This window comes from Lonchura striata, chromosome 1A (genome assembly GCF_050655825.1).
Source record: "Lonchura striata isolate lonStrDom1 chromosome 1A, ASM5065582v1, whole genome shotgun sequence".
Lineage (NCBI taxonomy): Eukaryota > Metazoa > Chordata > Aves > Passeriformes > Estrildidae > Lonchura > Lonchura striata.
In genome coordinates, this window is record NC_140741.1 from 13,509,071 (window position 1) to 13,532,664 (window position 23,594).

Here is a 23,594-nt window from a genome sequence, read left to right on the forward strand (position 1 = left end):
TCAGTGTTATTAAAGTAGAGAATATGCTTCATTTTGGTGTCTTCTGCATTATATGATGCAGTAAAAACTTTTAAAAATGTGTGAATATAATCCTTCACCCAAACCCTTTCAATAAACAAAAATCTTTCCTATAAAACCTTTCCACAATGCAATAGCCATAGTTTGGGAAGTTAAAAAAACAAGCTAACTAAAAGTTTTTTAAATCATCAAAAATCTTCATAATGTGTCAATTCTATTTAATAAACTGTTGTTGCCCTCTAGTGTCCAAACACAGCTTGTAAAGGACCCTCCAGAAAGCTCCAAATTGGTCAGCTATCAATTAATTCCCTGTTAGTTCTTAATCCAACATGACAAATGGATGGGGAAAATAATTTTTTAAAAGTGTTTCAGTACACTTGCCTAATATCTTGTTTTCTTTACTGGAGCATAAAAGAAGATCTTTCATGTAACAACTTCTAAAGTTATTTTACTCAAATGTTGTGAAAGGCCACTGAGGTCAGCATCCTCACCAAGTCAGGCATGGTGCTCGAGCACTTCTCAGCTTTACCTCTGCCATTCACTGTGCTGGGTGTGCACAGCTGATTGGGCTGGAGGGCAGTTTTTAATGACATGGACCACACTGAGTAACTAGAGACTGCTTTGGGTTGGAAGGGATCTTAAGGACCAGCTCATTCCAGCCCTTGGCCATGGGCAGGGACACCTTCCACTATCCCAGGTCACTCCAAGCCCTGTCCAACCTGGACTTTGGCACTTACAGGGATGGGGCAACCACAGCTTCTCTGGGCACCCTGTGCCAGGGCCTCAGCACCCTCATAGGGAAGAATTTTTTCTCAGTATCTGATCTAAACCTTCTCTCTTTTAGTTTAAAGATATTCTCCCTTGTCCTATCACTGCATGTCCTTGTAAAATGTCCCTCTCCAGATGAATACATGACCTGTGCTGTGAACAACCCTGAGATACATCTGCTGGTTTCTCTTGAATATTTTGCTACTGTACTGTAACCATATAAATTAATACCAATCACCTGTCCCTCCAAAAAATTATTTACTGCAGCAGAAATGCACAGTGAGCATTCAGGGGTTGTTCTTCTCACCTCTCCTGCTGTGATGATACCAGCAACATAGAAATCTTCTCAGGAAGGTTGCAGTTCTTATGAGAGAAAATTATGGTGAACCTCAGATCTGCATCTGTGTTTTTACAGCTAAGACTAGTACTTATCATTCTGTGAACTCATTTCCTTGTTATGTTCCTTGACCAGAAACCTCTGAAAATAGCTATTAAAATAAGAAAGAAAATTAAGTTAAACAAAGAGTCAGAAAACAAGCTGATAAATTTGAGGTACATTTCTTCTGTAATTTTGTTCACTTTTAAGAGGTTATCCAGACTACCTTTTTTTTAACCATTGTCAGACTTAAACAATGTAGCAGACCAGTTGGTTTTATATATAAAAAGCAATTTGTAACCTCCATATAATAAAAATTCAAGTTCTTGACACAAGGAACACTGACTTTTTTTTGATCTCTGAATAATGGAATTTTCAGAGAATTTTCTGCATTTAGTTATTTAGAGCTTTCAGAAAACTTGCCTTGAGGCCATTTTTTGGATCACACCTATTTCTCACCACACTAAGCTTGACAGATCTAAGAATCTCTTGGATGTGAGTCAAATTTCATATTTTGCAATAGAATTGTTTCCTTGCATTTGTGAGGCACCCTTCCTTCTCTGCTGTGACATTTGGTGTTGATCATGCCACCTAATATGAACACTTTGAAATCTAGCCTTTCATTCTAAAACCAGTTTTAGACTGACTGCATGTGAAGGGAAATTTAAATAACATGAACTGGAAGTTGTGTGGCAGTAGATGCTCCCACTTACTCTCTCTGTTGTAGAGACCGGAAAACATAAAATCATAGAGTTGTTTAGGTTGGAAAAAAAGTCGAATATCAAGATAACTGTTACTAAGCAGCCATGCTTATTACCAGCCACATGAAGGGGACGCTAGAAGTGAAGAGGGTATGCTTTGAGAGCACTCACATTTGCAGTATGTAGTTTTAAGGATACCTGTGGTGTATGCAGAAGAACTTTAAAGATATGTATATAACCATAAACTATATTTAGATAAGGAAAATTAAATTATGCCATATGTAATATATTTTTTTCTGTTTGTACCTAAAACCATTTGGATGCAAAGCTCTATTACTAAGTATTCCTTTAAAGCTACAAATAGGGTAAATAGGATTGCCAGGCAATTGTGTAACACTCCAGCATTTGGTGTAAATAGCACTGAAAACACCCATGTGCTGCACAGGTACTCAATTTATTAGGTGTACTTCAATTTCACTAATCTTGTCACAGTACAGATTAAGCTTGTGAAATCTTTTTCTCCTTAAATATAAGACCTTCTTAGCTTAACTTGGATTTAGATGTTTACTCTCAGGATTTAGGAATAAATCAAAAATTATAGACATTATAGTTCAGCACAGACAAAGCATTTCTTCTCACCATCAAACACATCTCCTGCCTCCTGCTTTCCCATCAGAGCCCAAAAAAGGAATCCATTCTCTTCTGAGATTTCAATATAAACTGTTCTATTTCAGAGTTTTCCTCTCAAAAGTGAGAGATACTCCTCAAAATTTTATTCCCTCTCCCAGTCAGACATCAGCATACATTCCATTGATCAAATAATCCAGCCTGGTGTAATGCCTTTTCTGAAGAGATTCATGGATTTTCTTCCCTGTCAGCACAATAACTAGCAACAAGAATATCACCCCAAAAAACAAAGCTGCTACAAGGCTGCTTTTTTCCCCCAACTGAAAGGCACCCTTCCCTCTCAGAACACCTTCTGACAGGGAGCTTTCTGAGTCAGAGGGGTCATAACCCCAAAGGTAATTTTGGGAAGATGTGGGGGAATAGCTGGACAAAATGAAACCTGGAAAAGAGAGGAGGGTCACAAGGCTGGTATCATTGGAAGAGACAACTGTTGGCTCAGGAGACATGGCTGGAGTCCTTAGCCCTGAAAGGGCAGTAGCAGATCCAGAATTCGTGGTCACTTGCGTGGTTGTAGAAGGAGAAGCAGAATTTCTGGGCTTGGAAATCAGAAAATGAGTAACAGTGATGCTGGTGGCAGGGACAGCAGGTTTAGCTGCAGTGGCTGCAGCACATGGAGAGGCAGCTGTGGTGGGGTGGGGTGTGGTTGGTTTGGCAGCACCAGGGTGCAGAGAGATTGTAAGAGACTCCAGCTGGGCAGTGCCTGTCAGCACAAGAGCAAGAGAAGTGCTACTGGTTTCAGGGGCGCCTGCCCGAGCAGTGGTGGGGAAGGAAGCACTGGGGTTTCTAGCTGGAACAGCAGAAGGTGTGCTTGGTGGCAGATTAATTATCTGCTGCCTTGAGATGGGGTCTAAGCTCTCAGATTCTTTTGCTCTTTGAGATTCAGGAGAAACTGTATGAAGTTCCATATTGTCCAAATGCTTGCCTATGTGGTTCAGGAGTTCAGATGCCTGATGAAAGACAGACTGCTCCAAACTGGCAGTGTGATTCTGATGGATATTCTGACTCTGAGAAGTAAAGATTCCAGCATCCGAAGGCAAAGAATACTCATTTGAAGAAAAGTTCTCAGTTTTGATGGATTTATCCTCTAGGGCATGAATGTCTGGAAACAGAAATATTGGTATTTAATTATTCAATCTATTTTTGACTAATGTAGGCATACTCTCTTTATATTTCTTAGGAACATTTATGTAAGGGGACTCTAAGAGATAATGACTGATGAAACTTCTTTTCTTTAACATATGCACAGTGACATTTAAATTCTATGTCATAAAAGCTGTCAGCCTCAAGCCTAGTCATATAACTAGTGTTCTGTGCAGAAATGCCATGCAAATAATAATCCTAAAATCTATCTGGTTTTGCAGTATTTTTTTCTACAATATTTATCTGATTTACAGGTATTATAGAAAGTTATTGGCTGAGCATGAGCTCTTGGAAAGACAGGCTAATTGTCAATTTATATTCTATATATAATTTTATTTATAAAAATATAGAATATATATAATACATTCATGATAACCATTCAGCTGCTGCACAGAACATTTAAAAGGGAGCATGCTCTCAAGTAGATTTGATACTCACTCATCTCTTTTTAATATTGAAACAAATGAGTTTGTTAAATGCACTGGACTTGGAATAAATAAAGAAGCATCTTTCCCCCTTTCATCTTGGTTTTCAGTGTAACCACATACAGATTCTTACATTAAAGAACAGTTTGAAACATTTGTTTCTACAGACACTGCTCAGGTGCTACCTTTGAAAACTTGCCAAGAACATTAAACAAGCTAGCATAATCTTTCCACAATTAAATGTTCAGAGAAAATCAAGTCTCCAAAAAGAAAAAGAAGTGTTATATGCAATCAAGTTGTTCACTCAGCATTGCATTACATGCCAAACAAAAGCACAAGCATGATTGCATTTCTTGTTTCTTTGTTTGATAACCCAATGTTCTTCTAGGGCAGAAAGAGCTGGAGGACATTGTAATTTTAGTAATAATTTTACAGAATGCAGTTCATTTGTTGCACATTGCTTTTGCATGATTCCTGTGAGATTGTGCTTGAACAAAAATACTTGGTAACATTACGTGAGTAATTTTTCTATATATCATACTGTTTCTCCTTGCATAGTTCCTCTTGGAAAAGTTCTCTTTTTCAGCAGAAGTTTGATCTCTCAAGTAGCCATATAGAAACCACCTTGGCAGGATAATCTAATTATCAGTTTCTTATCTGAGCTGTTCAAACACGTCTGGTGCATGTCAATGTCAATCAACAAGTAGGCCTTGCTGTTAAAAAAAAAACAGCATAGGTCAGAGAGCAAGAAATTTCTGACTGTGCAGCCCACATGCCATACAGCTGAGTTTAGAAAGTTTGCTTCTGCACTTCAGGTTCCCTCACTGAAAGCAGAAAATAATGATTATTTATTATTATTGCCAATTATTCATCAGTGTAGCATGGGTCCTTTAAATACACAGCTGGCTACAAGGGCATGGTATTTCCATTGGTTTTTGTGATACTTTTCAGTATTATGTACAGGAAATTTTCCTTCTTGAATATATCTAGACGGAAGCAGCTTCTTTTTGTTTTAAGTAAGAACAAATTATGAGGATTTCTGAATCTAATGTGAAGGAATATTATAAGGGTTGGGACATTATTCTAAGCTGGAAGCTGGGCCCACAAAGGAGCTTACTCATCCATCCTCCACAACAAAAAAGATAAATATTTTTAAATCATAATGCTTGGCTGAGATCACTTTATTAAAAATATGACCTCCAAACAGTTCCTGATCACTGCTGAAACTTTACAAGTGCAAAAGTCACTTTGCAGTGTGGTGTGGAGGCTGATGGCTCTCACTATTATTTACCTGTAGTTATCTTGTAGCTCACAAGTCCTGTTGCAGGTTTCATTGGACAAGCCTCAGTGCTAGGACAGTAAAACAAGTAGCAGTTTGGATGTGTACTTGCTCTTGCAGCATAAAAAATAATCAAATTACATTTCTTGTCTCCTGCAAAACAAAGTAAATGCCTGTTTCAGCAGTAAGAACTTTTATAGCAGTATGGTAATGAGATCTAGTTTGTTAACTTTTGCTCATGTGAGTAAGAGGAAAATTACTAGCATAACATTCCTACAGGAAAAAACTGCCAGAGACTGCAGAAGAATGGCCCAGGGCCAAAATATGAAAGGTCACACCTTCCTTTTCCTATACAAATAAAGTTGGGGAAATTATGAGTCTAATCTCTCATCCTCCCCTCACGCATACCACACTGGCACCACTTTATACAATTGCTCGCTTACAAATCCTGATGAATCTGAAAACCTCCTCAATATACTCATGGGGAAGAAAATTATTTAGACATTTTTCCTTACTACATCTCAGGAATCGCTTGGTTAGTTGCTGCTTTGGGGGGGTCACCTTCACCACTGTCATTTCTACTTACTGCTCTACTCCTACTGCTCCAAGAGCTTGATTCAAACGAGCTGTCTCAGAGGAGGGTGAGCATTCTCTTTTTTTGGCTAAAATTAAATACAATGCAAAATGTCAGCTACTTTTAGTGCATCTACTAAACACAGCTTACACACCTTCGAGGTTCGGGGTTTGGAAGGTTTTAACGCCTAAAACTAACGCTGTTTCTGTGATGCAACTATTTTCCTGAACACCTACAGGGTCTTGCGTTAAGATCTAACATCTACTGGCAAAAGAAGGTAGTAGCCACAAGCTGGAACTAAGCGAAGCCTGAAATAGAGGGTAAATTCGGAGAAGGAGGCCGACGTTACCTGCGAGCCGGTGCCCCGAGCAGCAGGCGCGGACACACGCACTCGCGCTGGGGACGCGCAGCGGCTCCGCGCCCCGGACGCCGCGGGGCAGGGACAGATCTATGTCGATTATGGTATTCTCCATCTTCTCCGCGGAGCACTCCTGGCTCAGCGCCGTCCTGGCCATCACGCAGGTGACCACCAGCAGGCGAACCGGCCAGCGGCTGCCCCCGAGGGACATGGTGACCCGGAGCAGTCCCCGCGGGTCTCCTCCGGCACGGCCGGGATTCGCGGCCAGCGGCAGCCGAAGGAGCTGCGCCGAGGGCTCTCCGCTGCTCCCGGGGTGTGCACGCGTTATTAGGGCACCTTCGGGCTACCCCCACCCACAGCGCGGGGTCGGGAAGGCAGCGGCGGATCCTGGCCGGACTCGGGACGGTGGCTCGGGGGAAGCGCGGCTGTCCCGGCACGTCCGGAAGGAGGAGCCATGGGAGGCGGACCCGCGACCCCTGCTGCCCTCCTCCTGCCTGCCTGCCCTCCTCCTCCTCCTGGAATTCTTGCTTACCTACCTACCTGCTTACCTACCTACCTACCTACCTGATAGTAAAAGGGTTTTAAAATCATGGGGATTTAGGGTTAACAGGAAAAATAAGCTTAGTAGGCCCTGGAAAAATAAATACCCTAAGCACATGAAGAACTTGTACTTGCTAGAACTGCACCTGTGTAGCTAGTACATGATAAATGATATAATTGTTAGATGTGATGATTGTTTAGTAATTAAATATAATTACTGTTTAATCATAAGAATAATCATGAGAAACTGTGGTCAGGGACCTAAGAAAGATCATGAGAAACTCATGTCAATGTATACAATAGAACAATATAAATTTAATAATTAATATGTAAGTTATATAACAATAGAATATAAAATATGTTCAGCTCGAAAGCCATATCAGAGTCAGATTTGGGTCTGTACACCTGATTCCCAGTGCTCTTAATAAAAGCACCTGCATATAATCATATCCTGTGATTATGTGTGTTCCGGAACGCTAACATACCTACCTACCTACCTACCTACCTACCTACCTACCTACCTAACTACCTACCTACCTTCCTCCTGCCTTCCAGCCTCACCTCCTCCTCTCTTGCTTCCTTCTCACTGCCCGCCATTCTCCTGTCCCATTCTTGCCTTTTCTCCTGCCCTCCTTCTCCCTTGCTTTCCCTTTCCTGCTCTCTTCCTTTTGCCTGCCCTCCTCCTCTTGCCTGTCCTTCTCCTACCTGACTCCTGCCCTCCTCTTTCTGCCTGCCCAGTGGGGCTGCGAGGGTATTCCCACTCCTACAGCCACTCGCTGGCACCAAGGGTCCTTCCTGAGCATCAGACACAAAGGCAAAACCACCTAGAGAAGCTCTTGGTGATCAGGTTGATATGGTTTTACCCACAGTCAGACTTCTCCTCCACCTGAAATCTGCTTTTGGGAGCTGTAATGAAAGAAATTAATATGCATATCCCAGACTAAATGGACATGGACATATTTACATGTGTGTGTAAAAGACTCCTTGCTGAGTAATCCTGTTCAAATCATAACCAAGCACAAGATGTTTGTGGAATGGGAAAAAAAAATGAACAAAAAACGTCTATCTACTGGGACCACAACTAGTGTCTTGGCCATTCTTCCGTCAGCTGTTTCAGTGCAACTGCTTGCTTAAGTAATGTTTTTGCTTGGAAATTTTTAATTTCCTCTTTTATTTTCTAACTATTTTGGGGCAGTGTTTGAGGTAGTGTTTAGAGTAAAAGCAGACCAAAGGAATGCAAAGAGTAAAATGATTATAAGATAGATTCCTTCTTTTTCCAGAAAGAGGTAATTTTCTTTTCAAAGATGTGCATTACTTGAAGAGATCCCAAAGGGCAGGTTAATGTATGTATTGTAATGGCTAGATGCCAAGGCATGGGAGGCTGTCTTGTTTATCATGCACAGTCAGTTCCCTTTGTCAGTACTGCTGGGTGTTGGCTTTTATTTGGACATGAGTGTTGTAAGTGACTGAGCCTACCATCTCATTTTGCATCACATAGACACCTTGGGGCAATTAATAATGTTTGTGATTCTCGCAGTCTTGTTGGGACTGTTTCTTCTAAAATTTTCAGCTGCATTGTTTAAGAAAATGAACCTTTCTAGCCCTTTTTTGGTAAACTGGTGACATTATTTTCACTGTTAAAAGAAAAAGTCCCAAGAGAATCTGAACATTAAGGTGTTACCTACTAACTGCATCACACAGTGAATGAACAGGGGAATGAATACTAAAAGCAAGCACAGGTATTACCCGTACTATGTATTAGACAAAGTTGCAGCTGTCACCTGACTTTGCTTACACAGAGGCGATGGAAGAAAACAAGCAGAAGGAAGATAAAGGTCTGGCTGAGTTGGCCAGAACAGCTGAGGAAACGGGTTTTTCACCTGAATTGTTGAGATGGCGAATGTGAGAATATACACAGAGACTGCTGTGGTCAGACAGGCATAGACGACCATGGGAAAATGAGAAGGGCTGATGTAATCTATAATGTAAGCAGGGAAGATGAGATACTGGGGATAACACGACTGCCCCACTCTGGCCACCATGGCAAATTTCTGCTCTTTCTGGTGGGGCAGGCACTCAGTCTCCCTGGGGAGATCAGAAGCAAATCGGTCAGGCTGCTGAGGTGCAGGGAAGCCAAGGTCCATCAAAAGCTATGCAGAAACCACATCCACTGAGCCAGGAGAGAGCCAGCCTTGCTCAGCAGCTGTTGTGTTCCCTTACCACTGCAATGGGAAGAAAGGGAAGCTGAGAGAGAGAGAATGGTGGGACACCATTAGCTCTTAGACATAATGCTAGGTCACTAAAGTTGTTTTCTATAGAGCATCTCTCTGCTTCGGAGCCAGTGCTGCACATTGCGAAAAACTCAGGCACTGTTGCGGTGCGTTTGGGGGGACCCTCGGGGTGTCCCCGGGGCCCCCCAAACTGTGAGTTCGCTGGTTGCAGCAGGCAGGCAAGGAGACTCCACACAGCTTCTGAAGGTGCTAATTAGATGAGGGCTTATTGGGGGTCCTACCCCCGGGAAGCAGCATGGTTTCTGAGGGAGGGCAGGGGGAGGGAGAGGGGAGGGTGGCAGAGGGGCCGAAACAGCACCGGCCCAGAGAGCCGGCTCCGAGAGCCTGGTCCCACCGGTACACTTAACAGGGAGTTTCCAAGTGGGCACTTTTAAGTTCAGGCCAATGGGATTTCAGACACAGGATACTTCAGGGGAGGATTACAGGCTTGGAATAAACCATACAGTTTCGAGGGGTGAGACAGAGCATACCATTTAACTAAAATACAACACCACAAGGCACAGATAAAATGAACCTCTATTGTAATCTATTCTAATACTTGCAAAAGTACCTAGTGCAGCATACAGCCTACAGCTAGCAGCAGTTTCTGTTGGATTGGGATTGCCTTCCCATAGCCTGGATGCCAGTAACTCTGCTGAGGTCCTCAAGAGATAGGAGCATCGTTATTGTGTGAGATTAAATCATGGTGGAAATTAGCAAAGGCAGCCAAGAGACATAGTGCCGACTTTGGTGCAGAGCTTTGGATGATGCTGGGCTTTGGGCATGAACATAGAAAAGGCTTGTTCAGAAACCAGCATGGGCTAGGGCAGTTCTTATTTATAGGCAATTCTTCTGTCATACACATGATGTGTTTGCTGATTTGACTGTCAAATATGAAAACAGTAAATCTCAAATCTCAAAGTATGTATCCTTCTCATTTACAGTAGTGTTTTTTTTAGCTTTTAAATCTTGTTTTCCTAAGCCTGAGCTGTCTGTGGACTTTTGATCTGGGCTGCTTTTCCTTCACTTCTGGCAAGTGGGTATATAAGGGCTGCTGGAGATGGGTGTTGCCCACACTACTCTCCTCTGTGCCCAGCACTTTGGGGTTTGGCAGGTTTACCTTGGTACAGAAGAATCAATACGTTTAATTAAAAAAATCACATCATCACAGAATTGTTAGGGTTGGAAGGGACCTCTAGAGATCATCTAGTCCTGCCCCCCTGACAAGGCAGAGCAGGTGGCACAGCAATCCACATTCCAGGTGGCTTTGGAGTTTCTCCAGGAGGGAAGACTTCACAACCTCCCTGGGCAGCTGTTCCAGTGCTCTGCCATCCTTAATGGGAAGAAATTCTTCTTCTTGTTGAAATAAAACTTCTCATATTTTTGTTTATGGGTGTTGCTCCTTGTCCTGTCATTGGGCACAACTCATAAGAGTCTGGTTCCTCCTCTTGGCACCCCCTTTAAGATATTTATCTGCATTAAAGAGATCCTCTATCAGTTGTCTCTTCTCCAAACTAAACAGGCCCAGTCCCCTGGAGTCCCTTTGTAGCAGGGCATCTCACCCCTCACAAGAACTTATTTGTTATTTGTTAACTGGTCAGACAACTCAGACAGGACAAGCTGTCTTGTAGTGGATCACTTTGGGGCCATGGAGTTAACATGAGTCTGGCATCTCCCAACTGCCAATAAATATCTCACTGTCCAAGTGAAATCTGGAATTATAAGCTGGATTTCTGACTGCCAGACACCTCACTTTACAACTATAAAAGCCACACCAAACTTCCACAAAGCAGAAATCTTCTACACATTTCCCTGGAAATGTGTGGATTTTCTCCCCTGAATAGGAACACTGTTTTGATGATACTCTATATACTCTCCTGGAGGCTGAGTGAAGGAATCTGTGAATGTTACTGACCTGTCAGTGGGAAGTTACATATCACTCCTAATACTGTTTCTTTTGCTACATTTAATAGAGGTACCTTGATATCATGCACTGTTTTATGTCACACTGTAATCTACCCCTAGTTGTTTTAGTTTTATAAAGTGTAGTAAGTAATTCTGATTAAGATCTTTCATCTGTTTATCACTTGTCTGTTCAATAAATAATTCATTTTTATAAACAGACCCGATCTGCCATGACTAAAACTTGTAGGCCAGGGTGAGTCCTTACATTTAAACGGTTGCCAAAATCTGAGCTATGGCAGAGTTTATCTGAAGCTCCCACTCCTCCCATGGCACACATCTTATAGGAGAGATGCTCCAGACCCACATCATCCTTGTGGCCTCTGCTAGACCCTCTCCTCACCACAAACTGGAAAATGAGCTTTCTCACCCAGTTTGTTAGGTTAGAAGGCTGATATTATTTTATTCAGCAAAGAGGTGCTTGGGTATTGCCTCACCAAACATGTTAATCAATTATCAAAACTTTTGACAATTTATACATTTTGGAAAACAAAGGAATTAGTATTCATTGGTTATTGGTTATGTAATTCTCTAATTAATTAGTATTCTAGCTTCTTCTGATTAATGGTTCACTTGATTTTCATGTTAATTAGTCCACATACTCAGTTTTTCTCTTCTTTTGGGTCCAGGAGTTTCTTGGGTTGGTGGCCTGTGATCAGTGGTTGGAGATCCCCCCTACCAATATTACCTTTTCCCACTTGGAGCTGATTTCAGCACAAATACTGAGCATCCCTAGCTGGGCCAGAGAGGGATTGTCCCGCTCTGCTCTGGGACAGCCTCACCTCAAATATTGTGTGACGTTTTGGGTGCCACAATATCAGAGGGACATTAAACTATTAGAGAGTGTCCAAAGGAGAGCACGAGGATGGTGAAGGGCCTTGAGGGGAAGCCATGTGAGGGCACTTGGTCTGTTCAGCTGGAGGAGACTGAGGGCAGACAGCGCAGTCACAGCTTCTCCTGAGGGGAGGTGGAGGGGCAGGCACTGAGCTCTGCTCTCTGGGACCGGGGACAGGACTCGAGGGAACGGCTGGAGCTGGGTCAGGGGAGTGTCAGCCTGGGTAACAGGGAAAGGTTCTTCCCCCAGAGGTGTCAGGCACTGCCCAGGCTCCCCAGGGAGCGGTCATGGCCCCAAGGCTGCCAGAGCTCCGGGCGCGTTTGGACAGTGCTCTCAGGGATGCACAGGATGGGATTGTGGGGTGTCTGTGCAGGGACTCGATAATCCTTGTGGGTCCCTCCCAACTCAGGATATTCGGTCCTAGGCTCCTTTTTAAAGAAATGTAACTTGTCCGTTAACACCGAGGAACACAGAAGAGGCCACAGCACTACCAATACTAGCGTCACTCGGGCCGAGCAGCGGAGCAGGAGCACCTCCCCTGGCCACACAGCTCGGCCTCACCGCGCCGCCTCCCGCGGCCGCGGCTGCGGCGGGCTCGGCCGCCCGGCCCGGCCCTGCAGGGCCCCGCCCGCCGGGCGGAGCCGCCTGACCCGCGCAGCCGGAACCCCGCGGGCGGCGGGCGGAGCACGGGGGCGCCGCTATGGGCGCCGAGCAGAGCGTCGAGGCCGAGAGCCGCCCGGGCGAGCCCAGCGCCGCAGGTCAGTGCCCGGCAGGGAGCGAGGGCGCGGAGCTGTGCCGGCACAGCGGCTGCGGAGAAGGGAAGGGCTCTTTCTCCGGGAGGCAGCGGCAGCGCGGCCTGGCCCTTCCTGTGACGGCGCAGGGGCACCGGGGGAGCAGAGCCGGGCATGGGGAGCGCCCTGGGCGCGGAGCTGGCGGAGTAAGAACGAGCGGGCCGGCAGTGGTGCAGGTGTTCGGAATCAGCTGTTCCCCGGTGGGGAGAGGGAACGGAGCTTAGAGCTCTTCAGTGATCTCGGCGATGTGCTAGAAAAAGCATACCTGTGCAGTGTTCAATAGAGCAATATTCCCATAGGGTTGGATTCTGGTGTAATCGGCTTGTAAAGTTGATTATTCCCCCTTTCTCCAATATCCAGCATCTCCATTGCCAGCCAAGCATCGAGCAAAAATGGACGACATTGTGGTTGTAGCCCCAGGAACACAATCCTCACGGAATGTCCGCAATGATCCAGATGTCATAAAACTGCAGGAAATTCCAACTTTCCAGCCCCTTTTGAAAGGTAAGTAATTTTTCTTCTGCTGGTTTTAGATGCCTTCTTTTTTTTGTACCTAAGGGCATTTGTGTATCCTGAGGTTTCTACTGAAGTTCATATTTCTGGCCCTTTTTTTCACTTCTCCTCTTGTTTTAAAACTTACTCTCTTTTGTTATGCCATAATTAATCCCAGCCTTCCAAACAGTGGGTGAACTAGTTTAGAGGTGTTCTGGTAATGTTCTCTGCAATGGAACCATCTACTATGAAGACAAAACCGCTCCAAGAATACAAGCTTGCCCTCTACCACTAGTTGATAAGAGATGCTGTGTTATGTTCTAATATATAGTGGCTGATGGTCGACCTCCTGTTTTGGTCTAATCTTTTAAAAACAGACTGTATGTTACTCTCAGAGTCATAGCTACCTGTGTATGCATTCAGCTGTTTGAAATCAAGGTACCTTGTGGACACAGAGCAGATTTTATTCTTGTTTTTTGTAGTAGGGTAGATGGGCTGAGACTTTTCTTTGTTTCTTTTCCTTCTACTATTTTTTTTCTTTCATCCCTTGCACTCATTCTTTGTTTCTTCTGATCAAAGGAAAGTGAAGATTTCAATCATAGTTGTTGAGCTTGCAGTTTTATAAAACTGTGTGTTTTGTGGCCTGGCTTCTAGCTATCTCTTTTTGAGGAAAATGCAGAGTGGCCTTAGTTTCTGAAAAGGAATCACTAGAGGTAATCTACCAGAGGTAGCATCACACCACGACTTTTTGGACGGAAAGTATTTACTTTTTATTTGTATATGCCTACTACATGAGGGTACTGAAACATGCCTAAAACTTATAGACATTATTATAGCCTACTGGGCCATACATTTAATATTTTATTGGGCACGCTATTTTATGAGTATGTTCTGGATGTGCATAGCACTGACTGCTGTTTTTCTGCAGAAGGGGCAAAAAGATAGAAAAGCCATGAAAAAAAGCAGAACACACTTTGCCTGTAAAGCACATGCTATTTCCTGCTTTGTATGTAAGACAGAACCAGGTTATGCTAGTGACAACTCAAAATGTAAATGCTGGAATCCAAATCCCTAAAATAAATGAGGAAGTTTTAATATGAGAGAAGAAATTTAGAAGATGCTACAACATCTGGCACAAAAATTGTTGTGCGTATTTAAGTGTGATGACAAAGAGTTTCAGTTCCACCCAAGCTCGTGAGCAAACCTGGGTTGCACAAGACCTGTGGAAGGAAGGCCTGGGAAGTGCGACTGGTGATCATTTCCAGAGATGGTGTTCCTGTGAGGCTGTTAAATTCTCAAGGATCTCATGAATATCAAGAGTCTCAAGGCTTGAGGTTGGAAGTGAGAATGAACAGAAAGCATCAGCCATGTGTCTGTGATGTGAAGGCTGGAGGTTACTGCCTTAGATGACCAGTCCAGGTTGGCTCCTAAATGTGCACCCTTTAAGTTGTGGTGGCTAAGTTGCTTGTTCTGGCCTTACCTTGGACCTGAAGGTGTAGATGTGTGATAGAAACATTCTCTTCTGTTTTTGTCACTTGGCCTGTTGCTTCAGTATCCTGAGAGATGGTGACATCTGGTGACTGCTCAAGAGTTTTGCATGCTGAATCACTTTTGTGAACACCTTTTTCAGCCTCAAGTATTCGTTATTACTTGAACAATCAGACTGTGATACTTTAGTTCACTACAGCGAGTGGGCCTGTTGAGTGAGTTGACTCTTGAGAGATGGCAGATCTACCACAGGCTGACTTGAGAAACTGTTCTGTTTTGGATTGGTCTCTTATCTATTCTTCCCATGCAAGATTATGCTTCTGGAAAGGTTGAAGAAGTTTCAAGATCTTTTAGAAGCTCATTCTAAAAGCTTGTGTCTTGTGATCTACCAGCTTGCTGGTGGACTTGCAGTCCCTGTGGACTTCATTTTTCTATTCAGTTGCTCCTTGCCTAAGCAAAGCCAAGGGGCTTTATTTTGCTTTTGAGTTTCAAAAGGGGAATGATCATTAAATAAATCGACTGGCAAAGTACATGGTCATATAAACACTGCATGTTCTTGAAAAACAAATGCCCTTGCTCCTCCTAGCTATATTGAGTTGAGCTTGTGACCATTGAACCTGGAAATCTTTGCCATTGTGCTCTCTCACTTGGAAGAAAATGGCAGTGTCCTGTCCATTTGTCCTAGGTTGACTGTATGATGCCTTTATCCCCAATCGTCTGCCCTGTTTATGTTGAATAATAAGTTCTACACCTTTAAGATTTGTTCCAGGAGTGAAGGAGGATGAGGGGAAGAAGCACGGAGTTTGTTTTCAAGAACTGCACTCCCTCCTCCACATTCCTGCTCCTGGACTGAGTTGTCTACGGACAGACGGACAACGAGACAGAGCTCTCCTTTGTTTTTTTTTTTTTCCTAGTCTAGTTAGTTTTAGCTAGCTGAGGCAAAGAAGTTCCCTGGACTATGGTTTTTTCCTTTTCTCTGGACCTGCTCTGGACTGAACACCAGGAGAGACCAGCAGCAGCAGCACCAGTGGCCCAGCGGGCTGGGCCGGGGCCGTGGCATTTCCAGCGCCGGAGGGACTGATCAGAGACTGAGTGAGCCCAGCTGCAACCCGGGGGATCTTTCTGAGTTTGTCTCTCTCTTGGAGTGGCAAGAAGTTTTATTGTTTAATATTGTTTAAGTTTGCTGTGATCTCCCTCTGGTGGATCTTGTACATGAAAATTAACTCCTAACTAAAATAGCACCTATAGTAACTTGAAACAATAAGGTTGTGGCATTTCTGCCCATAAAGTTTCTAAGGGCATATTAAGCAAGGCTCTGTCAGTCATGAACTGGAAGTATATTAAGTAATTACACTTAAGAGTATACAGTGAGAACTCTTCTTACTGTGCAGCTTGTTACCCTTATCTATTATTTTTATTTATTAAGAAAGGCATTTAATAAAGAACACAGTGAGACTTCTACTCTGAAAAGTTGAGGCTGTAGTTTACCTGGAAGTAGTGCAACAAGGAAACCCAGGTTAAATGGCAGAAAAAGTAGGTCCAGCATAAGGATTTTCCTTTTAGGCTCAATATACTTTGAAGTGGAAAATGTAATATATGTAATATATTACAGCTAGTGTACATCTTCAGCTGAGAAGCACAGGGAGATGCTGAGAAATCTGGGGTGAAACTTGTGATGCTGTACAGTGCTCCATGGATTTTTCCCTGGTCCTCCAGGGACAGGAATCAGAAGCTTGTATTACCTTGAAATGATTGTTTACACTTTTATAATTTCTTTTGTGAAGTTGTTTTTCAGGTAGGAAAGCTACTTGTCTAAAAGAAAAGCCAGTGTATTTTTCTTTCTAGCATAGTTTATAAAAGAATGATGGATGTTTAGAGTTTACTGCATTTAAAGCAAGGTTTTGTCACATCTCACTCATCAGTATTTTCTTACATCCTCTCTTCTTCCTCTTTCCTCGCTGTATGCTCCTACTTCAACTTATAGTGTGGGCAATTTAGCTAATAGCACATGTCAGTGTGTTTGATACCTGTAATTCTGTACACGTGGTACTTGAATACTTTTATAATTCTGTCCCTGTGCCTTACAAGGAGGATCTACTGCTTGCAACTGCTGAGGGTATAGGCCTCTACTAGAATTTGCAGCATCCAAATTTGTTGGATGGTCCCCATGCCTAGTACTTGCCTGGTGAGTTTGAGGTTTTTTATTGTTATTTTGTTTGTTAGTAGGGTGTTTTTTTTTGGCGTGGGTTTGGTGTTTCTTTGGTTTTTTTTTTTTTTGGCTTGTAGAGCAATATTCTGTGTTGTAGAGATATGTCTCTCCATTTTAAATTCATGACTTGAAAGTAGCTTCTGAAATCAGAATCTAGAAGATGCTTCAGTTTTGAAGAGAGGAGCTTTCCCTTCAGAGGACAGCTGAAGGAGTGGATGCAGAGGATGTCTGACTTCCGTAACTGGCTTCCTCTGAAGACCTGAACTAAGTCAGTTTTATGTGTGAGAGGATTTGAGTCTGTGGTTAGATTTTTCCAGTCAATATGCTCATCACCAGTCAATATGCTGGGAGAGTACACACCCCGATCTTCACAGGGAGAGCATTAGGAACTGCAGATACTGAGTTCTCCACCTTTCTACTTTTGCCTTCCTCTTTGCCAGTTGTTCCACACCCCTTGGTGTAGTTTGTGTGTTGGCTGATGAACAGAGTGAGTATAAGCTTGTCTGCCTAGGAGATTAGCCTGGCCTCTTCCCTGGCTGAAGTCCTTGGAGCTCCAATTGCTACTGAACCCAATAGCTGTGACTCTTACCTGGATCTCCTCAGGCACATACTGCTCCTCCCCACCATCTTGTTGCATGGGAATAATGGTTCTGTTAAACCATTTGAAAACTAAGCACTGACATAACTACTATTTTCTTGCACGCTTTGAGGTATATAGGGTACTGCTACTGAAACTACCTTTATTACTTCTAGAACAATCAAACTTACTTTACAGAGTTCCTTCAGCCAAGGTGCAAAGCTCAAACCATTAGATAAACTGTTCAGTTAAATTATTGATTATAGTAGAGGTGGTATTTATTTCTTTACTGAGCCAACATCTTAACTTGTTTAACTGTTTTAGTGTAATGGAAGAATTTAGCTGAGGTAGCATTATCAAAACCTTCTGGAGAAGGTTCTCTAATTGAACAGATTGAAAAGGCTTTTTAGGGCTTGAGTCAGCTAGGGAGATGGTACCAGAGCCTGCAGACTTGGCTAAAGCAACCCAGGCATTTGTCTTTGGTTAACTTACAGGTGAAACTTCAATATGAAAACCAAAACAAAAGAACAAAAGCAACAACAAGGGAACAAAAGCAACATGCATGTGCAAACAAATGTCCATCATTTTCTTGAGTTGTTTCTGGCAGGTAGTTTCCTCTTGACTCTGCACAGTTCAGGTCTGGACTTTTGCCTCTTGGCTTAGACTTGCAGAGGCACTGCTTGGTGTGGGGATGTCAGTGGGCTTCACGTTCTTCGCTGGGACCCATTTGGATCCTTCACCTGTGAAAACACAAGCAAACCCTCTCCCCCATGTTACAAATTTGCATGGACTTTCTATTTGTCCTGTGTCTAAGGTTTTGATTAAGACTGAGGGGTGCCCTTTTATTTTTGCTTTTTTGTTGTTCAGAAAATATCTATACATCAGGGGGTGAGGCTCTCCTATAGAGCAATTTGAAAAATTGTGAACATACAGATCCTTACTTAACCTCTTTTGGGGTGCAGCCTGATAAACTCCCCTTTTCTGTTTTAACAAGCTGCGTTTTGGGGTTTCCTATGTTTTTTCTATGGTACTTTTCAACAGTTGTTGACCATAGGAAGAAGGGATACCACCATCATTTACAGCTTTTAGTAATTCTTTCTCATTCTGAGATGGGACAACTGTCCATTCTCTGGGACCACCAGGTTTCTGGCTGAATGCCACAGGCATGGATTGGGAAATCAGACTGTCCTCCTTGTGATCATCATGTTTGACCCATGCCAGTCCATCAGTTGGAGGTTATCAACGCTTTTCTGGGAATTTTGGGAAACTGAGGCAGCAGGGGTGGTATTAGCAGGGGTACCACAGTTCTCCGTGTGTCTCCCATTTGTGAAAGCAGCTGCCAGGTTCCATTCCTCTCCCTCTCGCTGCATGCAAAGCTGTGATGAGGTGCTGTATGAAGCAGATGCAGGAGCAGCTGTTAACTCGGTTAGAGGAGCAGAAGGGGTGGAGAGTGTCAGCAAAGGCAGATGGGAAAAACCTGGGGCTGCGGAGGGATCTTTGGAGACTGAGGCTGCAGAATCATGTTGTGGTGGTGCCGGCAGGCTGGCTGGGGGGTGGGGAGATGCTGGAGGCTGCTGTTGCGGAGAAGCTGTTGGTGGCTCTAGGGCTGGGGTGTCCAGAGGCTGTGAGGGCGGCGGTGTGGGCGGATCTGTATGTGATGGGGATGCAAGAAGATCGGGGTGTGTACCCGGTGCGGAGGGACCCGGCGGCGAACCCGGAAGTGACGCGGACGGCCCCGGCAGCGGCGGCGGCGATGACGTGGCCCCCCCGGTGAGCCCCGGGGGCCTCGGCGCCACCGCTGGAGGGCGCGGGGCCGCCGGCCCGGGGCAGACTGCGGCGTGGAGTGTGTGGGGAGCGGGGGGCTGCATCAGAAACGCAGCGGGGGCGGTGGGGGGCAGCCGGGGACATGGCGAACTGCGCATGTGCGGGGCGTGCCATGTGGTCTGCCTGGCGAGCCAAAATGGCGGCCACGTCTACCACGCGGCTGGAGGGGCCGGGGTCGGGGCCACGCCGCTGGGGGGTTGCCGCGCATTTACGGGAGTAGGGGGTGGCAGGGGCATGGTACGAGGCCCCGGGGAGTCTCTCTGTGGTTGGGAGTTCAGGCTGGGGGAGGGGCGTGGGGCTTCCTGCCGATCGCTGCCGTGGCGCCGGGACCGGGGGCGCGGTCACGTGTTCCCGCGGCACGGGTGGCGTCTCTCCTCAGAGCTTGGGGATTCCCGCGGGAAGCGGTGGCGCCGAGCCAGCTGGGGCGGGCACCGGCTCCACCGTTTGCGAAAATGGGACCAAGTGGTTTTGCAGGAGGCCAGCGAAAGCGGTGATCGCCGCTGCCAGGGACGCCGCAGAGGGGGCAGAAGCGGAGCCTGCGGCATGCGGGGGGCCCGGGGCGGCCGCGCCCGCGGAGCCCGCACCCGCCGAGCCAGCGAGGGCCGGTGCCAAGCGGCGCGGGGTGGGGGATGGAGGCGCGGCGGGGAAAGCGGCGGGGGGGGCGCAGGGGCCATGGCGAGGGCGTGGCCACATGGGGGGAACCCGCGGCGGGGGCGGGGTTGGGGTTGTCAGGAAACCGCGCGAACGGGCAATGTGGCCGGGGCCGGTTTCTGCGGGGCAAACAAGTCAGCCGCAGCTCTAAAAGCTGGGAGCAACTTGCAAGCGTTAGGATCCCATTGTGAAATATCAATAAAGAGTCTATTTCCAACTGTGTCCCAAAATTCTCTGATAAAGACCGCTGACCTCTCAGCATTAGGGAAGTTAAGCAGGACCCATTCCAGGAGGCTTTTTAACTCTTTCTTAGACAAAGTACTGTTATGACTACGTAAGAGATGGTTAAGTTGCTTATAGAGATCTCTATCAAAGGCAGAATGGGATTGTCCCATTTTTTTAGACCTGTGTCACCTCGATGTCGCAAAAGCAGGGTCCTCTGTCGAGTTCTGACGTACCCTCCTGTTGGTTCTCAGGACTCTGCAGGGGTCCCCTCAGAGCTCTGGGTGTCTTTCTGGGACAGCTTTTCAGTTCTCGGGACTTCACACTTCCCCTCAAGGGCTCTGGTGCGGGCAGTGCTAGGCAGTGCTCTCTGCATGTGGTGGTGTGCCACAAGGTTCCTTGCAGAGAGGGTCGCTGCAGCTCCACAGTGTTTCCTGTACTCGAGGCAGTCCAGGAGCTCCGAAAGCTCGGTAGTCCCGAGCTGCAGTGCTCGAGGGGTAGATTGCCTTGGCAAATCTTTAAAGAGCTCCGGCTTCTGCGTTGCTAGCAACGAAATGCCGTGCTCACGACAGCGAAGAGGAGACTACCACAGGTAATTTAGTTACTGTGCATGCAGAGGTGTCCCACAGGTAGAAAGGCTGGAGACATGTTCACAGATGGGCGGATTCCTTTTCCTCGTTGGGCGCCAGTTTGTAGAAAATAGCAGGCTCCAGCACGGTGTATATGAATGGAGGCAGAGATCTCTGAAGTTTGCTCTTGAGGAAAGAGGTTTGTTGGGGGTGCAGAAAGGTCCTGCCGCATGCTCCCAGACGCAGCACGTGGCCAGGCTTGAGAGGGTGTGGGAGGGGAGAGACAAAAGGATGCTCTAGGAGAGAGGAAACTCCAAGAGGAGGGAAGAGGTTCCAAGAGGGAAGTTCCAAGACACCGCATGGCCCCTCGAAGCCTCCTTATAAAGGGGCTTCAAGGTGGGTTGGAACAAACATGGGCCAATGGCGTTACAGGCACTTGATGTTTTAGGGGAAGGTACAGAGGTGTGGGATGAACCATACATCTTTTGGGGGGTGAGATGGAACAGTCCATTTCACCCCAGGACCCATCCAAAGGCAGGGGTGTCATCCGGCTAGCTGGGAGAACTGTTCTCATCCTGGCTGTATTATTTATGCATAATCATATTTGTCCATCCTTCCCAACAAATATCCAAGTGTAATCATAAGCTAACAGAATGTGTAATCTCTTTATATTGGGAGGAGACTGGAAATCAGATGCATCTGATTGATTAAGTAGAGGAGCTAGTGTGTTCTGCTGGAGTGTAAATGATGAACCTTTCCAGACAAGAATAAACATGTAATGGGAAAGCACATGGAGAGCTCTTTACTGCCCTCAGGGATTTTAGGCATTAAAATCTTTATATAATTTTTTCTTTCCTCTCTCTCCCCTTCACATTTGTGTACTTTTATTCAGCATTACTGCCTTGTTCATAAGTTAAGACTTGATTGAGTCTCTGACTGAGAGGCCAGTTAAATTTCTTCTTTTTAATGTGTCTTTTGGCATCTTTCTCTAATTGATGTCCCATCTGTTGAATGTGATGTTTTCTATCAATGAAGATTGCATGCAATGAAGTATTCATGTCAGAAATGTGCCCTATACATCTGTTCTGTACAGACCTGTCTTTACTGTATATACCAGCTGTACAAGTGTAGGTAGCTTCATGTGATGCTGCGTGACTCCCCTGATGGTTTTGGAATCTTTGTGTCTTACTGCTGGACCAGCAGCAGCATTGTTTTGCATAACTTTTGAAAATTGAATGTTTTTGTTTGAGCTTAGGCTTTATAGGAATGAATAATTTTATCCAAGTCTAGAAGGTTATTTGATTCTGGGCCAGTTAGTTTATTGAGAAACATTATGCTTACCCAACAGGGTGTAAATTATTGCACCCTAATTACTGATTTTTTTTTCCTTATGGGTGCTGATTCAGTCAGGCAACTATGGTAGAGGTAAAGGATGAGAGGATGCTTTTGTACGTACTGCCTGTCTGCAGTTAACTGCACTTTCTGTCACATCACATCATTCAAAACCTCCACTCTTGTATTTATTTCCTGCCCAAACACTATCAGAAGAATAAAGAGCAGATTCCAGAAAGTCATATGTGTAAATAATGTGCCCCTTTTCTAATTAGTGTTTGACTTACTAAAATAGTATAAAAATGAAAAGGGTTTTAAGGTACAAATGAAAAAGCAGGTCTGCTCCAGCTCTTAGCCTTGTTAGCTCCCACCACACACAAAACGGTGTGGTGGGAGCTCAGCTGTAGCCATGTTCTCTCTAGGTGATTGTGCAACATGAGATCAACAGCTGACCAATTAAGCACAGGTCAGCAAACTCATTGTTATGAAACCTTGAAGTTTAGAATAAAATTTGATCTGCCTCTATTCCTTTCTTAGGGCATCTTAACAAAAGGGAAAATAGGAATTTTGTGGTTCATTTGGCTTAAACAGTGAGGTCTGACATATTGAATATTCCCTCTATTTTCCCAGCCCCATACCATGGGGGTGGCCATAGTATGCTTGGCTTGTTGACACCCTTGCATGCATAAACCAGAAGATGTGCAATTGTAGATTGCATATTGAACCCTGAGATGCAGATGATCTCCTGGACATCCTGATTTTCAGTTTTCAGTAGTAACAAAGTGATGGGTAGTAATGTTAGTAGGGAGTGGAATTGCTGCCTGTTGTAGCTGTGCATAGGTACCACTGTGCCAGCATGACTGCAGGCTGAGCTAAGGGGCTCCAGGCAGCCTTTGGTGGGAGCTGCTAAGACACTGCTCAGCCTGTGGCCATCCTTGGAGTACTGTATGCTTATTATTGTGGGAGATGTTTTTCTTTTTTATGGTGGAAATTCTTATCTTTCAGCAATCTTAAGCCACTTGAGAAGTTCTGAAGATGGCACTGCAACAATGTGAGCACCTTCTGTGTGTGAGCTGGAATCTTGGATGGTTGTGGAGTCTTTTGTTTGACGTTTTCTTGTGTGTATGTGTGTGACTGTTTACATGGGTGCTTTTACCTGTGTTGCACATGTCTACTTCTATAATGTTTTAAAATATTTATAATTTTATAATTATGTGTGTAATTGTGGCACATAATTTTGGAGAAGACAAATATGCCCAGGCTGCTCCTTGATGTGTTCATTAAATACAAAATGTGTGATACCTCTTGCCTGCCTGTTGTATTAAAGATCCACTATGAGTATGTTTCTTCATGTGCTTAGTTGAAGGGCAAAATTAAGTGACCTTGCTACTTATGAGAAGTTTTTTAATGAGGTTAAGGGCAAACAGTAAAAATAATAGGCTGCTATTTGAATACACCTGTGTTGGATTTTTTGGTTGTTTTAATATGCTGATGCATATAGAAATG

General features: G+C 44.7%; 2 protein-coding genes across 3 annotated transcripts in view; one reads left to right on the plus strand and one right to left on the minus strand.

The window, feature by feature from the left end:
• Positions 1-1,332: 1,332 nt before the first annotated feature.
• On the minus strand, positions 1,333-6,730 carry MANSC1 (MANSC domain containing 1). Its single transcript, XM_021535200.4, has 3 exons — positions 6,318-6,730; positions 5,407-5,547; positions 1,333-3,649 (listed from the first exon to the last, which is right to left on the minus strand). The coding sequence occupies exons 1-3, from the start codon at positions 6,535-6,537 to the stop codon at positions 2,652-2,654; spliced, it is 1,359 nt and encodes a 452-aa protein (XP_021390875.2). The 5' UTR covers positions 6,538-6,730; the 3' UTR covers positions 1,333-2,651.
• A 5,873-nt stretch (positions 6,731-12,603) lies between these two features.
• Positions 12,604-23,594, plus strand: part of BORCS5 (BLOC-1 related complex subunit 5) — an 84,705-nt gene continuing 73,714 nt past the window's right edge. For both annotated transcript variants that reach the window (XM_021535111.3, XM_085568182.1), the window contains exons 1-2: positions 12,604-12,691; positions 13,085-13,228. In XM_021535111.3, the coding sequence (XP_021390786.1) occupies positions 12,634-12,691; positions 13,085-13,228 (202 nt within the window). In that variant the 5' untranslated portion in view covers positions 12,604-12,633. The remainder of the gene's footprint in view (positions 12,692-13,084; positions 13,229-23,594) is intronic.

Coding starts and splice junctions, on each gene's coding strand:
- MANSC1 (XM_021535200.4), bottom strand. CDS start 6,537: ATGTCCCTCGGGGGCAGCCGCTGGCCGGTTCGCCTGCTGGTGGTCACC. Junction 5,548..6,317: donor CTCGGGGCACCGGCTCGCAG/GTAACGTCGGCC, acceptor TTTGTTTTGCAG/GAGACAAGAAATGTAATTTG. Junction 3,650..5,406: donor GAGCTACAAGATAACTACAG/GTAAATAATAGT, acceptor TTCTGTTTCCAG/ACATTCATGCCCTAGAGGAT.